The following is a 17398-nucleotide window of genomic DNA, read 5'->3' on the forward strand; positions in this document are numbered from 1 at the left end:
CTCACTTATCCAACGTAAACAGGCCGGCAGGATAAGTGAATATGTTGGATAATAAGAAGGGATTCAGGAAAAGCCAATTAAACATCAAATTAGGTAATCGTTATACAAATTAAGCACCAAAACATCATATTATACAACAAATTTGACAGAAAAAGTAGTTCCATGCGCAGTAATGCTATGTAGTATTTACAGTAGAGTCTCACTTATCCAACACTCGCTTATCCAACGTTCTGGATTATCCAACGCATTTTTGTAGTCAATGCTTTCAATATATCGTGATATTTTGGTGCTAAATTCATAAATACAGTAATTACTATATAGCATTACTGTGTACTGAACTACTTTTTCTGACAAATTTGTTGTCTAACATGATGTTTTGGTGCTTAATTTGTAAAATCATAACTTAATTTGATGTTTAATAGGGTTATCCTTAATTCCTCATTATCCAACATATTCGCTTATCCAACGTTCTGCCGGCCCGTTTATGTTGGATAAGTGAGACTCTACTGTACTGTATTTACAAATTTACCACTAAAATATCACAATGACTTTAAAACACTGACTACAAAAACATTGATTATGAAAAGGCAGACTGCGTTGGATAATCCAGAACATTGTATAAGCGAATGTTGGATAAGTGAGATTCTTCTTTAATATGAAATAATTACTGGGATAGAATAATGCAGAACAATATAATCTCTAAAACCAGGACAGTAAATAAACAGGGGAATTCCACACAGGAAACATTCAGGGCCAGCTAACACCTCCCAACAAAGTATTCCCATCATCAAAGTCTGGCAAATCCTGTTTTCTCAGGGCCACAGACAGTAGAAGCACATAAAATATCGCAAACAACATCACTCTGAAAACAAGGGTATTCCAGACAGGAAACAATCAGGGCCAGCTAACACCTCCCAACAAAGTATTCCCATCATCAAAGTCTGGAAAATCCTCTGTTTTCTCAGGGCCACAGACAGTAGAAGCACATAAAATATCGCAAACAACACCACTCTGAAAACAAGGGAATTCCAGACAGGAAACAATCAGGGCCAGCTAACACCTCCCAACAAAAAATTCACTCAGGGAGGAAACAGCCAGGCTTTAAAGCTGCAAGGCCATTACATCATTTTTCCTAATTGCAGCATTCATACTTGCCTCCAACAAACAAAAAAAACCAATCAGAAATATTGTATATTCACAACCTTTAGGAAATAATATCCCCTGATGGCGCAGCGTGTTAAAGCGCTGAGCTGCTGAACTTCTGGACTGAAAGGCCACAGGTTTAAATTGGGGGAGTGGAGAGAGCCCCCACTGTTAGCTCCAGCTTCTGCCAACCCAGAAGTTCGAAAACATGCAAATGTGAGTGCATCAATAGGTACTGCTCCGGCGGGAAGGTAACGCCTCTCCATGCAGTCATCCCACATGACCTTGGAGGAGTCTACGGACAACGCCGGCTCTTTGGCTTAGAAATGGAGATGAGCACCAACCTCCAGAGTAAGACACGACTGGACTTAATGCCTGGGGAAAACCTTTACCCTTGACCTTAACTACCACCAATTCCTCAATACTTTATTTCCCATACCACCAGACTTCGCCACAGCAACGCGTGGCCGGGCACAGCTAGTTACCTATAAAAAGGTAAAGGTTTTCCCCTGACGTTAAGTCCAGTCATGTCTGACTCTGGGGGTTGATGCTCATCTCCATTTCTAAGCCGAAGAGCCGGCATTGTCCATAGACACCTCCAAGGTCATGTGGCCGGCATGACTGCATGGAGCGCCGTTACCTTCCCGCCAGAGCGGTACCTATTGATTTACTCACATTGGCATGTTTTCGAACTGCTAGGTTGGCAGGAGCTGGGGCAAACAGCGGGCGCTCATTCCGCTCCCGGGATTTGAACCTGGGGCCTTTTGGTCTGCAAGTTCAGCAGTTCAGTGCTTTAACACACTTCGTCACCGGGAAAATGTTGGAAAGGAAATTGACCATAAAATTGTGCTAGATGTCCAGAGAAAACACTTCTTTCGGCATTTTTCTATGCCCTCCATAACGTAGAATATCTATGATATTCAAAGTTATTATTGTATAGATGAAACCTTGTTCAAGGAGCTCAGTAAAAAAAAAAAACTCCTTGCAAAAGTATATGTTGTACTATTGGGTAATATCTTTAACAGCATTAATGGATCAGCCCTTCTGGCTTATTAAACATTATCCATTAGCACAATATCATAATACCTTCTTCTATGTCAGAGTTTCTGGTGTAGATGGACCAATTTGTACACACTGGATTTTAAATGCACAGTTATTTATAAAATTCTGGATAAAACATCGCTGATGACATTATTAGCTGGTTGCCAGGCTAGAAATCTTCCCTGAACTTCATTTTAGATTCCTATTGTGGGCAGGATACTGCCCGCGTTGAATAGTTATTCTCTGACCCATTCATGGTTAGTCTTAAACAGAAGAGAATTTTAAGAACACCTTATTGTCATTATTTCTGTCTTTTTCTGTGCCTCTTAATTATTACAACACTTATCAGCACAGGACAGTCATCTTTTCCCCTTCTTCTCTCCCTTCAATTTATTTTTTAACCAAAAGATTAATGCCTTTGGGATGCTGCTCTAATACAGCTCATGCATTTTTAAAATCCTCCAACTCCTCACAATGATTACATCAAATGGTATAACTCAAACACATTTCTTCATTTTCTATGGCTTATGAAACAAGCTCTCCTTTGCTGGCTTAATACCTTCCTCACTTTCCTTCCCCTTTAGCTTTACAGCACTTAATCTTGATCCAGTTTGGAATCAAAATATTATAGCCAAGTACTTCCCCACCATGCTTGGATATAATTAGCCATACTAGTATTCTTTCAAATATCTTCTTATCTAACATTAAATTCACAATATCTGATGTTTGCTAATCATAATGGTGTGGTGTAATGGTTTCCACAAAATCAAACATGTTTTTTTTTTTACCACTATAGCATATTCTTTGTTCACATAACTAGGTTTACCTGGTGGTGGTCTGGATATGATGATTTTAAAAAATGTTACTTTTTAATTGGGGCTTTATGATTAATATAGCACATTAGTCATTGCCTATGGTTAATGAATGAAGTCACATTATAATTTTCTTATTATTATATTATTATTTTCTTATAATTTTCGTATAAAAGGCCACCACCAGCTCAATCCCTCCCGCAAATAAACCAGGTTATAGAATTTGGAAAAATGTTGAAATTGTTCTCATTAGAACTCTAAAAAGTAACAGTATTGCTTTTGAAGGTAGAATTCAAATCCATCACTATGTTTGTTTATTTGCTATATTTATACCCCACCCTTCTCACCCCAAAGGGGACTCAGAGTGGCTCACATACCCCGTTTCTCTGAAAATAAGACATCCCTTGAAAATAAGACCTAGTAGAGGTTTTGCTAAATTGCTAAATATAAGGCTTCCCCTGAAAGTAAGACCTAGCAAAGTTTTTGTTTGGAAGCATGCTAACTGAACAGAACACCAGAGCATGCAGGATCGGTAAATGTACATACCATAGATTGTTGCACATGGAAATAATGGTAGTAACAAGAAATTCTTGATAGGATTCAGTTTGTCTGGTTATGCTGGTTTGTGATGACAACCACTGCACAGTATATAATAAATGTTAATTTTTTTGTTCAACTATAAATGTTAATTCTTCATGGAAAAATACGACAACCCCTGAAAATAAGGAAAATAAGACCTAGTACATCATTGGGAGCAAAAATTGATAGAAGACACTGTCTTATTTTTGGGGAAACATAGTATATATAGGCAACAATTCGATGCCACACAAATACAGCAAATACACATATACATTCCAACCGTTAATACATCTCAAACATTAAAACCAATGGTTAAAACCTTGTTGATCTGGAATACATGTATACAAAGGGATCCTGTAGATTTTAGAGACAGAGAGGATGAAGTTGGTAGCATAAGCTTTCATAGAGTAAATCTACAAATGCATTCAAGGAAGTAGACTTAGTAGGAACTGGGCCAGAAAATGCTCCTGGATGTCCCGCCCCCACCCCCGATGTCCAGGAACCAGGGCCGACCCCACCATAGAGGCCACATGAGGCGGCCGCCTCGGGCGCAGGTCCCCGGGGGGCACCGTCAGGCTTCCCCCGCCCCTGCGGGGGGGGCGCTTTTCCCCACCCCCTGCGCGGCACCGGCGGGGCGGGGGGGCGCTTTTCTCCACCCCCGCTTAATATTTTAAATTATCTCAGGCCGGCCCTGCCTGGAACTTCTGGTCTTTAATGTTGGGTAAATCAGGATGAACCAGTTTGTTGCTGTTGTTTATTTGTTAAGTCACTTCCAACTCCTCATGACCTCATGGACCTGCCCACGCCATTGTTTCCTGTTGGCTGTCGCCACTCCCAGCTCCTTCAAGGTCAAGTCAGTCACTTCAAGGATACCATCCATCCATCTTTCCCTTGGTCGGTCCCTCTTCCTTTTTCCTCCCTTTCCCCCCAGCATCATTATCTTCTCCAAGCTTTCCTGTCTTCTCATGATGTGGCCAAAGTACTTTATCTTTGCCCCTAATATCCTTCCCTCCAGTGAGCATTATTTCCTGGACTGGTTGGCTCTTCTTGCGGTCCAAGGCACTCTCAGAACCAGTTTAGTTCCACTTTAATGAAAGTCAGGTAATGCTTCAGGGTTTCACTAAAATGCTGAAGCATCCTTTTACTTTAAGAAAAGGGTGGACCACAGACTGACTCCAAAGCAAGACAGTCTTTGTCACTCCCCATCACTGATGCAGAGAGCCACAGAGCTCCAAGTGAGCTGGTGGCCCTTGTGGGCACCTTTGCTGATGTCAGAAAAGATGCTTGCAATGGCCAGAGCTCTCATATAGCCTCATCAGACGCAGTCTTTTCTGCATCTTCTCACCTTTTCTCTACACTGCCGAAACAGAGCCCCGTGGGCCCATCACATCCAGTGGGACTTTGTGGAGCTCCATTTTCATAGTGTAGAGAAACAGAGTTCTGAGTGCCTTTCGAGGAGTTGGGTGTTACCTAACAATAATCGGAGAACACGAAGAGGAAGTTGGGAAACAAAGGCAAAGAATGAGAAATAACATAGGATGGGAGGCCATCCCAGAAGATAGAGAAATATGGTAGGGAATGAAGGAGGACAATTCCCTCCAATTTCCTCCTATCTGTCCATTGAAGTCTCTGGAGTGCTGTGGCTATCTGACAGAGCCGGCAATAATAGGAAAGGTAGGATTGGCAGTCCACCTGGACTGAATTAGTTTTGGCATGGCCGGACCATGTAAATTCCACCCTCTGCTGTTGCTGCGGGTTGGGAACAAGGAGTCTGAATATCCACAGGGTCCAATCCAGTACATTTCTTTTCTGGAATGGTCCTGCTATAACTGGCAGGAGTAGATGACTCCCAAAATTTACAAAACCTTTTGCTACTGACTTTGTTCTCTCAGTCTCTAAGGCGCTACAAGATCCCTTTGCATAGAATTGCCCCTCGTTACTAATTTAAAACGAACAAAACAATGAATAAATGAACAAAACAATGAGTAATGTTTTTATTAAAAAGGTAAAGGTTTCCCCTGACGTTAAGTCCAGTCATGTCTGACTCTGGGGGTTGGTGCTCATCTCCATTTCTAAGCCGAAGAGCCAGCATTGTCCATAGACACTTCCAAGGTCATGTGGCCGGCATGACTGTATGGAGCGCCGTTACCTTCTCACCAGAGCGGTACCTATTGATCTACTCACATTTGCATGTTTTCGAACTGCTAGGTTGTCAAGAGCTGGAGCGAATTATAATTTTTTAAAAATTACAATTAAAGTTGCATGCAAGATGGTTAATGGTGATAAAAGGAGCATCGAAGCACATTTCAAAAATGCCCACAAGAATGCCCACATTTTATGTCACTAAAACAATCTAAGGACCTCATCATACTACAGCTTGGATCCACTTTAAATTCACATTAAATCCACTTTAGGGAGGGGGCTTTAAACAGCTCAGCCAGACAGGTTCTGGGCCCCACCAAACTACTTCAGGAGGCAGAAACTGGATTTAAAGTAGATTCATGCTCTAGTGTGATGAGGCACCAAAACGGAGAAATCCAACAGTTCTGATCCCACCTTAAAATAAGTGCCTATAGTGAATGAAGAGCTCTAGAGTCGATTGTTCCTCAATTCCAAAAACATCAGTTTTGACACAATTTAGAAACAGAATCCCACAGACAACCAATGGAAGTACTTTCGCATCATCTAATGCGTTCCGTGGGACTTTGTCTTTAAAATGTCTCTTGAGTGTTTAGAAACGGGAAAAAGCCAGCGTATGATGAAGTCCTATGTCCACTTCATTCTTTCATTTTAATTATAATATGGTGAGCCATAATTTCAATTTCCACACTGTTCTGGACTTCACACCTACAATAGTTTTAAAATTGTATATATTTCAAGCTGTCTTTTACATACATTGTTATCTTACTGGAGTCACATCTGATGCAAAGGGAATTATTAAAGGAAGAGAGTTAGGGCGGGGCTTTAGCACAGCAGGTTAAAACACCAGCGGCAGTAAAGCTTGTCAATCAAAAAAGGGTGAAAGTTCAAGGCCCAGGTCAGGGTAAGCTCCTGGCCTTTAGCCCAGCTTCTGCCTATCTAGAGGTTTGAAAACAAAATGTGAGTAGATAAGTAGATAAATAGGTACCACTTAAAAGCAGGGAGGTATTTAAAGGCATCCATAAGGAAATGCCAGAAAAATGCTAGCGATTTGATCAAGGAGGAAGTTTATGAACAAAGCTCATTGGCAGGGCGATAGAATGACAGCACCCCCCCCCCCCCCCCCGTGGCCAGACCGAGAACAAACCTCCAAGATGCCGAAGATGGGAAAAGCCTATATGCCTATATCTATGTACAATTGCCTGTCTTGTCAGTGTATAAACAGCATTGAATGTTTGTCATATATGTATGTTGTGTGATCCACCCTGAGTCCCCTTCGGGGCGAGAAGAACGGAATATAAATACTGTAAATAAATAAATAAGAGCCAGGACACTATCACCGCATAGTTTCTCTGCTCTCATTCTTCTTATGGCCGCAACGGAAAGCTAAAGTACGTGGCAAAAGTCTACTGAGTATTACTGTATTTGGATGATGCAAATATATCTCGACATCAGTTTCCATTTCCCTCCTTCTTCTTCTGCCCTTCTTTCAGCATTCACTGTGTTCAGCTCATTTGCTGAGAATGAAGATGCACTTTTGCGGCACTTGTTTCGTGGGTATCAGAAATGGATCAGACCAGTGAGACATTCCAACGATACTATTAAGGTCTACTTTGGATTGAAGATATCCCAGCTGGTAGATGTGGTAGGTCTTTGATCTGATCTGGCATGTGTCCCTTATTCCATCGGAGCTGAATTAGGCCAAAGTCGAGGGTGGAGGGTATATATACAGTACAGCTGGGATTGGCTGGCTCCCCAATTAGAAAAACAATTGGAGAGCAAGTCTGGTCCTTCTCTGAGTTTACTGCAGCCTTGCCTGTTACCTCATGCACATCTTTCTGGGTCAAAATAGAACTCTGGTAAACAAAGATGGTGGGAAGTATTTTTGTCTAGAACTATTTTGCTGTGGCACAGGCGGGAGAGCAAGCCAGCTGCAATTAACTGCAATGAATCACTCTGACCAGGATGTCATGAGTTCGAGGCCCCTCGGAGCCTATGTTTGTTTGTCTTTGTTCTATGTTAAAAGGCATTGAATGTTTGCCTATATATGTAATGTGATCCGCCCTGAGTCCCCTTCGAGGTGAGAAGGGCGGAATATAAATGCTGTAAATAAATAAATAAATAGTGAGAAATGTCTCAGTTGGGAGCTGAATAGAACAACCAGGGTAGCCTCAGCATTCACCCTACCTTTTTCCTAGGACCTTTGTCTGATTATTTTATCAGAAAGCATTGGGGCAGGAAGAGTTTCCTGTCCCCATCTTCTTTTTTAAAACAAAAAGAGATATAGAGAATTAGATGTGCTCTCTGGTGGCGCAGCTGCTGATCTTGCTGACTGAAAGATTGGCAGTTCAAATCCGGGGAGCGGGGTGAGCTCCTGCGGTTAGTCCCAGCTTCTGCCAACCTAGCAGTTCGGAAACATGCAAATGTGAATAGATCAATAGGTACCACTCCGGCGGGAAGGTAACGGCGCTCCATGGAGTCATGCCAGCCACATGACCTTGGAGGTGTCTAAGGACAACGCCGGCTCTTTGTCTTAGAAATGGAGATGAGCACCAACCCCCAGAGTCAGACTTAACGTCAGGGAAAAGCTTTATCTTTACCTATTCCTATTGGTTCTCTACTAGCCTTGAGTCATGAGATAACCACACTGAAAGACAAAACTCAAACAGCTGGCTTCCTTTCAGTTGTGCAGCTATAAAAGGCTCAAGAACAGTTTTCAGTGGATGTAACTCAAGCATAAGAGCTATCTTAGTAATTGCTAAGTAGGACTACACTTCTCACCATTAAATACAAATAGCCATGTTAACTGAACCAGGTGTACCATTAAAGGGTTGGTTAGTTTAGCAACTCAGCTCATATGTAGGAACTTTCCTGGGAAGTAAGATACTCCAGACGGCTTTGAAAGGATAGTTTCCTCTTAGGCTGAGGTGGATGATGTGAGGTTTTGTTTCCTTTGGGAGAAACTAAAGACTTCTTATCTCTCTCTCTCCATAGGATGAAAAGAATCAGCTGATGACAACGAATGTGTGGCTAAAACAGGTAAAAAAAATTGGCACAGTTTTGTTTTAAATATTTTGTTTTGAATAACTCATGATTGCCAAGAGGCTGCAATTTTGATGATGTCTTGTAAATATTTTACAACAGTATGGAGACAGGGGTTCTTGAATTAAAGGAAATACAGCCCCATTGACCTCAGTGGGTATAAGCTGGCTTACATCCCGGATACTATGGTCCAATGGGTTATGACATGAGGATAATGTTGATTGATTGTCTATGAAAATAGGTTTAGTAAATCTGTACAGCAACAGATATATTGGTGGCTGAAAATGGCTTTTCTAACAGAGCAGTTTCCAAATTGTGCTTTTGTGTTAATTCTATGATAGTGGTTCTCAACTGGTGAGTCCCCAGGTGTTTTGGCCTACAACTCCCAGAAATCACAGCCAGTTTACCAGCTGTTAGGATTTATGGGAGCTGAATGCCAAAACATCTGGGGATTCCAGGTTGAGAACCACTGCTCTATAGAAAAAAAAAGTGTTGCTCAAGCCAACATGGCCAGCACTGGTGAGATTTCTCAGGATGGCATATCTTCGAGAATGTGTAGGATGTGCCCAAACTGGACAGCATTCCCCATTAATATAGAATGAGAAAAAGGACCACTGGACTCTGTATATATTTTGGGGAAACCTATTATTGTTATTATTATTGTTATTGTTATACACTGCAGAAATTTCCACAAGATACAGTAAATGTATTTGAGAATCCTGCAGTCAGATTTTGGTCAACATGCACAAACATCTCTAAAAAGCAAGCTTCATAGAAATGGATTGCAACATATGAACACATTCAGTCATTAAAAGAGGTTGCACCAAACTCATTTTTCCCCTCATTCAAGAGACATGAGCCACATCCACTGCTTTGGGACTCTGTTAAGTGCAGAGGCTGGACCAGCAACTGTCAAGGAAATGGACATAGAAGGTAGGTTGCACCATGTAGAAAAGGCCTCTTCCTTTGACTGCCATGCATTTTCTCTTTGTTTAGCATAGTGGCTCCTAACCCTTTTTTTGACCAGGGACCTTTTTTTGACCAGGGACCACTTTGACTAGGACCACTGTCCAACATTAGTACCAAAAGTGTTATGAACCAGCTTTTGGCCAACTTTAGATTCGGTTCGGTTATTTGGGGTGCTCATTCAGAAAATTGCATTGGAAAGACCACATCAGCTCCAGTTTTTGATACAGAACAAATGCTATCTAGTAGTCATCACCTGCTTGCCCATAGAAAACCATATTTAATAATCTAGAGCTGATGTGGCCTATCCAATGCAATTTTCTGGATCAGCACCCCAAATAACTCTAGGAACAGGCCTAAAAACAAAGACACCAAGGCGCTTCCACTTCCAGGCGCTACATGGAATGGCTCCGCTCAGGGGAAGGGAGGAAGAGGAGAAGCAGCAGTCAGGAGGCTTATTGGTACACCTTTCATGGATAGTCAGACCCTCCCCTCCCGACATCCAAGTTGCCTCGGTATTGTAAAAGGGGTTCGCAAGACCAGTCACTCTCATTGCAACAGTGTAGTAATGGTCCACGAACTACAGGTTGGGAACCACTGGTTTAGCAGAACTGAGAGGCATTTACTTTAACTTTACTACTCTGCTATTTGAGCATTTTAGAGCAAACTTCATCTATACAGTTGATGCAAGGCTGGATGGGAGCCTGAGATGTAACGACCTTCAGTAAATGTCAACCAATGTCTTGAAATTTCATTTGTTGTTTGCTTAAGTCATTCTCCAAAAAATATAATGAGACAAAGACAGGCAGGCAATATTCTACGGTCACTTTTCCATTTGCATTTTTGACTTTAATGGAATCTCTAGGTCCTCCAGTGCAATTCTGTGGTCAGTTTCCAGTAGAAGCTGACAACAGAGTTGTGCTGGAAAACCTAGAAATTCCTAGAAATGTAACCCTTTTTCTCAGATTAGATTATTCATGTTTTTTTCAATTCCATGATGGTCCTGTGCCCCTAACTCCAGTGAACATTGAGAGCTGACCGTACTACCAAATGACCTAGTCTAAAAACAGTCTACTGCTGTTTGTGGACTTGGAAAAGTGTGACACTTCCAAATCTTATTAAAATTCAATTGAAAGTGATTCTTAATCTAAAGGTACCCTTAAATAACTTCCACAAAATGACACCGCATAACTTTGAATGTTGTTACAATTTATCTTAAGCTTTACTGAAATCTTACTTCACTTCAGATAGTGAGTTTCATTTACTTTTCAGTAGAATGATAATCCATATTCCATTAAAAGACATCACTGCAAACCACCACATAACTGAGATCACAGTATATTAGTACTGCAGACAAGCTATGAATTGAACAGAAACACACATACAAACACTCAAAAATATATGAAACCAGAATCAGGCAAGAGATAGGTCTAGGGAAAAAGCAAAAAAAAAAAATCCCAGATAATAACAAGAACAACAACAACAACAACAATAATAATAATAATAAACTTTATTCTTCAGTTGTGGTGTGTATTCCAATTCCCATCAGAATATGTCTCTTGATCTATCTTATAATGGCTTTCTGGGTGAAAAGTTTTTCCAAGATATTATTGTGGTGGGATAGCAGAACAATGCACTCACACAACAGTAGCTTCTTGGTAAATGTGAGATGGAGGTGGTTTTTGGATATATGGATTTTTTGTGTGTCAGGAGCGACTTGAGAAACTGCAAGTTGCTTCTGGTGTGAAAGAATTGGCCGTCTGCAAGGACATTGCCCAGGGGACACCCAGATGTTTTTATGTTTTACCATCCTTGTGGGAGGCTTCTCTCATGTCCCTGCATGGAGCTGGAGCTGAAAGAGGGAGCTCATCCATGCTCTCCCCGAGTTGGATTCAAACCAGCAACCTTCAGGTCAGCAACCCAACCTTCAGGTCAGCAGTCCTGCCAGCACAAGGCTTTAACCCGTATCATTGCTATAGGCTTGCTGAGTTGGGGTTAACATGAAACATTGGAATTCCAAGTTAAAAAAATGCTTCTTTTCTGTATGATTTGTGCTGCAGGATCGGGCATGTAAAAGTATCCTTTGCTCTGTTGGCAAAGCAAGCCATGACAGCCCTTAGGGACTATTAATTCTGTCTTGGAGGACACAGGGGTGGTTAGTAATGTCATTCGGTAGCCTTGAGCTTTCTTCAGTCAATGTAGAAAGGCATTTTCCACCCCCATCTGAATCACGGAACTGCATCTTGTTCGTTTCCTATATGCACACACAGTCTGAAACCCTTGGCTGCAAGTTGTGCTGCTTTCAGACGTCTTTTTTTAGGGAGTTGCTCTAGGTTAGGAGCCCTTGGTGGCACAGTGGGTTAAAGCGCTGAGCTGCTGAGCTTGCTGACCGAAAGTTCAGCAGTTCGAATCCAGGGAGTGGAGTGAGCTCCCGCTGTCAGCTCTGTAGTTTGAAAACATGCAAAATTGAGTAGCTCAGTAGGTACTGTTCCAGTGGGAAGGTAACGGTGCTCCATGCAGTTATGCCAGCCACATGACTTTGGAGGTGTCTATGGACAATGCCGGCTCTTCGGCTTAGAAATGGTGATGAGCACCAACCCCCAATGTCAGACACAACTGGACTTAATGTCAGGGAAAAACCTTTACCTTTACCTGCTCTAGATTTGCTAGATACAAAAGAGGACAGGGATCCTATATTGTAGTCCTCTGGAGAAATTAGAGAAGCGTTCAACAGGATTAGCTTTTGTGGCAAAAAGGAATTCCTAGGTTCACATATTGAGAGGAATCCTTGTTATTAATATATTTCTATCCTAATCTGTATCACAAAATATTTTTTGGGGTGTGTAAAATAATTTTGAATCAAATTATGAAATATCCCTTTCCCATGAACAATTAAAGCCTGGAACCACTGAACAATGAAAACAGTTTACACATGTAATTGCGAGACCTTGTTGTGTTCTTTGCGATCTTCTGAGATGAACAATGTGGGTGACCTTCCCTTTAAGGGGCACAAAAACAAATTCAGAAGTCTTGGAGAAAGTAGCATAAGAAAAAGTAGTGGAGAGAATTAAGCATGCATCATATATTCACAGGGTATAATTGATTATTAGCATCGGAAGCGTGTAAGCATCAAAGAGGAGGAAGAATGCTTTCATACATTATACAGAGCAGCTTAACTAGGAATAACCAAATGGAATTAAGAAACTAAGGGTCCAGCTATACACTGGACCACAATATGTATGTAAAAAGAACATCTGAAGGTGAAGATTTAAGTGGAGAAGTAGGGAGGGAGAAGAATATTTAACCCTTTCCCTCTCTTGCCATTTCAGTACTTCAAATATAGGGGCCGCAGTGGTGCAATGGGTTAAACCCTTGTGCCAGCTGAATTGCTGACCTCAAGGTTGGAGGGTCGAATCCGTGAGATGAGATGGGATGAGCTCCCATCTGTCAGCCCTAGCTTCCCACGTGGGGTCATGAGAGAAGCCTCCCAGCAGGATGGTAACACATAATAATAATAATAATAATAATAATAATAATAATAATAATAATAATAATAATTGAACTTCAAAGCCTCTGGCAGAAACCAGCGCAGGTGGTCCCGGTGGTGATGGGCACATTGGGTGCCGTGCCAAAAGATCTCAGCCGGCATTTGGAAACAATAGACATTGACAAAATCACGATCTGCCAACTGCAAAAGGCTACCCTACTGGGATTGGCACACATCATCCGAAAATACATCACACAGTCCTAAATGCTTGGGAAGTGTTCGACTTGTGATTTTGTGATATGAAATCCAGCATGTCTATCTTGTTTGCTGTGTCATACAATAAAACAACAACAACAACAACTTTATTGATATACCTCTCCATTTCCTTGGAGGACTCAGGGCGGTTTCCAACAAGTGTACACAAACAGTCAATTGTCAAAAACATGATACAACAACTTAAACATAGTAAACAAATAAAACAACATAATAGGAACAGAACCAAAACAATTATATTAAAATGGACACAGTTACAAATCCAGTCAATATAAACACATCCAGGCATCCCCTGGCCAAATCTTTGTAGACAGCTGATTCTCTCACACCAGAAGAGACTTGTCGTAATTCACTTCTGACACAATAAAAAAGTACTTCAAATTGAACTCCAGGCACTGTATATACTTGTGTATAAGTCAACCTATATACATGTCAAGGGTCATTCCATGGAGTGGGGAAAGCACAAGTTCAACCTCAGGAAGTCAGCCGGCCCTGGGTGCCAGCCTCATTTCCCCATCCAGGTATTCAAAAAGGCCAAAAATTATGACATGGTGGGGAGAATATAGAAGATCAGGGCTTCTTTTAAATCTTCTTGGATCAGCCTAAGCTGTTACCTTTTGCGACTCTAAAGAGAGAAAGAAATAGTTCCTTTTTTGACAAGAGCTAAGATACACTACTTATATTGACCCATTGATAAGTTTTTTTTTATCATACTTTCTAGACTTATACATGAATATATCTGGTAACGTCTGCCCACTATCTCATGTGATTCAAAATCCCAGCCAACTAGGGTTGCCAAATCTCAACGCCTGGCCCTGGCCCTGGCCCTCATAGGCCAGATCCAACCAGGTAATGCAATTTCTCCAGTTGGGATGGGCTCAGTTCTAGGCAATAAGAAAAGACTGGATGCAATTCTCCAGCTTAATTGCTGCAACTTGCAATGACACTCTAGATCTATTTACTAAACTATTTTCTATTCCCCTCTCCCCGCACTCCTTTAGTCATTATGGCATCAGGTTTAATTCTCCACTCTGCTCTGTATTCACCTTCTGGCCAGAAACCAGTAAAACAAGTAGGCTAGAATAAATATTCCTTATCTCCTGTCCTCTAAGTGAATTTTACTTTGATCTGGGACATTTCCTTTAGTTAAGATTTCTATCTTAATTTTCAAATAGAACACATGAGCGTGCGCAAGCTTCACTGACAAGCTCTGAGCAACTGTGGTTAATAACCTCATACACAATGTTTGATGTCATCACCATAGGCTGTCCCTAGGCCTGAGATGATCCTGAATCAGCAACCCTAAAGCAAACATGCCTTTTAAAAATTATGTGTGTTTGTATTACAGAGGAGTCTTTTGTGAAAGCTGAGGAAGAGTAGGGGGGTAGAAAGCGATTCTGAAGATCATTTAAGAGAGCGGGACAGGGGGCTTATTTGTGAATAAGCTAGAACAGGCAGTCCCCAAGATATGAACAAGATAGGTTCTGTGGGTTTGTTCTTAAGTTGAATTTGTATGAAAGTCAAAACAGGTATCTTTTTATAGTATAATTTCAGCCACACACACAAACATACACACACACGTATAAGCTTTGGATAGTGTAGGGAAGCAGTGTTTGTTTTGACGTCTTTGCCCCTGTTCAGAAGATTTTGCCACACTATCTGATTGGACTTTGAAAAATGTGGCTTGTTGTGGAAACAAGGATTGGTGATACAGCTTCAGGAGACACATTTTTCCCATGATAACTCTTTCAGGAATGAAATTCCATCACTTCCTGTTGTCTCACTGTATCTCCCTCTATGAACCACCTCAGAAGTTAAGATCTTTTGGGAGGCCCTGATCTCGATCCCACCACCTTTGCAGGTGTGGTTGGTGGGGACAAGAGATAGGGCCTTCTTAGTGGAGGCCCCTTGACTGTGGAACTCCCTCCCTAATGAAATTAAATTTTCCCCCTCCCTCCTGACCTTTAGGAAAAAAGCTAAAGATGTGGATGTGGGACCAGGCTTTCGGATAGTAATCTTCAGTGCAATAAATGGATATGGAATGGTGCAATGGCAACTGGGAAGACCTTGGACTACGATGTTGGATTTTAATAATTTTAATGTTTGAGTTATTTTTAGAGCTTGGTTTTAATGTATATGTTTATTTGAGTTGTGTGTTTGTATGGTATCGAATTGTGCCTTTATGTGAGTTGCTCTGAGTCCCCTTCAGGGTGAGAAGGGTGGGGTACAAATATGGTAAAATAAATAAATAAATAAATAAATAAAATTTCATACTACAATAAGACCTTTACATCCACTAGGATTAGAAGCACAGAATCTCTCCAAATAATACTGAGAATAAAACCAACCCATTTTTTACTTCTATGTCCTCCGGCGGGGCCCCTGGTGGCACAGTGTGTTAAAGCGCTGAGCTGCTGAACTTGCGGATCAAAAGGTCCCAGGTTCAAATCCCAGGAGTGGAATGAGTGCCCGCTGTTAGCTCCAGCTCCTGCCAACCTAGCAGTTCGAAAACATGCCAATGTGAGTAGATCAATAGGTACTGCTCCAGTGGGAAGGTAATGGCGCTCCATGCAGTCATGCCAGCCACATGACCTTGGAGGTGTCTATGGACAACGCCGGCTCTTCGACTTAGAAATGGAGATGAGCACCAACCCCCAGAGTCGCATACGACTGGACTTAACGTCAGGGGAAAACCTTTACCTTTACCTATGTCCTCCAGCACAACTCTGTGGTTAGCTTACAGCAGATGTTGGTCGTGGATTTGCACTGATCTAGAGATTCCTAGGTGAACCATATTAACGAACCCATTCCCACCATTATCAAATCCACAAAAATTGACCTACAAATGTGGAGGATCAACTCTATGCAATTTTTTCCGACTCGAGAAATTGCAAGTCGTTTCTGGTGTGAGAGAATTGGCCATCTGCAAGGACATTGCCCACGGGATGCTCGGATGTTTTACCATCCTGTGGGTGGCTTCTCTCATGTACCACCTTTATGCAATGATGTCCCATTACTGTCTTGGTTGCATCCGATGTAATCCTGGAGTTTGTACTCTGGTGAAGCAATAGAGCTATCTGGTTGAGAGCTCCCCGAATTCCCTGAATTACCAATCCTATGATTCCATAGGATAGAGAGCCATTAAAAGTAAATTTATAAGAGCACGTGAAAGAGTCCCATGAGACTGCCATCTGCCTTGCTGTTGAAAACAGGCAGGAAAGAGGGGTGCGTGTACCATATTCGATTCTAAGTCACCATCAACTGTAAAACGCACACTAATTTTAGTACCATCAATTGAAAAAGCTTTATTTATATACTGCATTTCATCAATTCTTAGATACCATTGGTTATAAGATGCACAGTAATTTCAGTACCACCTACAGAAGAAAACCTACCTTTATTTATATTTCAAAAAGCACCCACAATTCTCAGATGCACTCCATTTTTGTAATGTTTATATAGGAAGGAAAGTGTGTTCTTGGAATCAAAGAGATACAGTATATAAAAAATCACCCATGATTTTAAGATTCACCCCATTTTAGAGATGTTGATATGGGGGGAAAGTGCTCCTAAGAATTAAGAAATACAGTATTTAATTTATTTTCAGTTTTACTACGCATGGCACAAGTGCAACACAAAAAGAAGGTTCTATGAAAATTCCTCAGGTACTCCAGAAATAATAAAGAGTGTGCTGGAGTTGCAGAGGACATAGGTTTTATAAGAGTCCTGTGCCTGAATTCTGTGCGGGAAGATGCTTTCGTTGCTGGCATTGATTTTAGGTAGCATGCTCATTCTTCTCTCGCCTTCCCACAGGGCAACCTTAAAACTTATAAATAATAGATATAAATGGAGAGCTACTCTCTTTTCTTTTTATTACCGTAAGCAAGTTGTCATGCCGAGATAGTTTGAGTCATGC

At 41.3% G+C, this 17398-nt stretch overlaps 1 protein-coding gene across 1 annotated transcript in view; it reads left to right on the forward strand.

The window, feature by feature from the left end:
* chrnb3 (cholinergic receptor nicotinic beta 3 subunit) overlaps positions 1 to 17398 on the forward strand; it is a 38381-nt gene that overhangs the window by 8703 nt on the left and 12280 nt on the right. Inside the window, exons 2-3 of the mRNA XM_016996612.2 lie at positions 7208 to 7359; positions 8709 to 8753. Coding sequence (XP_016852101.2) covers positions 7208 to 7359; positions 8709 to 8753 — 197 coding nt within the window. The remainder of the gene's footprint in view (positions 1 to 7207; positions 7360 to 8708; positions 8754 to 17398) is intronic.

The sequence above is a fragment of the Anolis carolinensis genome, chromosome 2 (genome assembly GCF_035594765.1).
Source record: "Anolis carolinensis isolate JA03-04 chromosome 2, rAnoCar3.1.pri, whole genome shotgun sequence".
Lineage (NCBI taxonomy): Eukaryota > Metazoa > Chordata > Lepidosauria > Squamata > Dactyloidae > Anolis > Anolis carolinensis.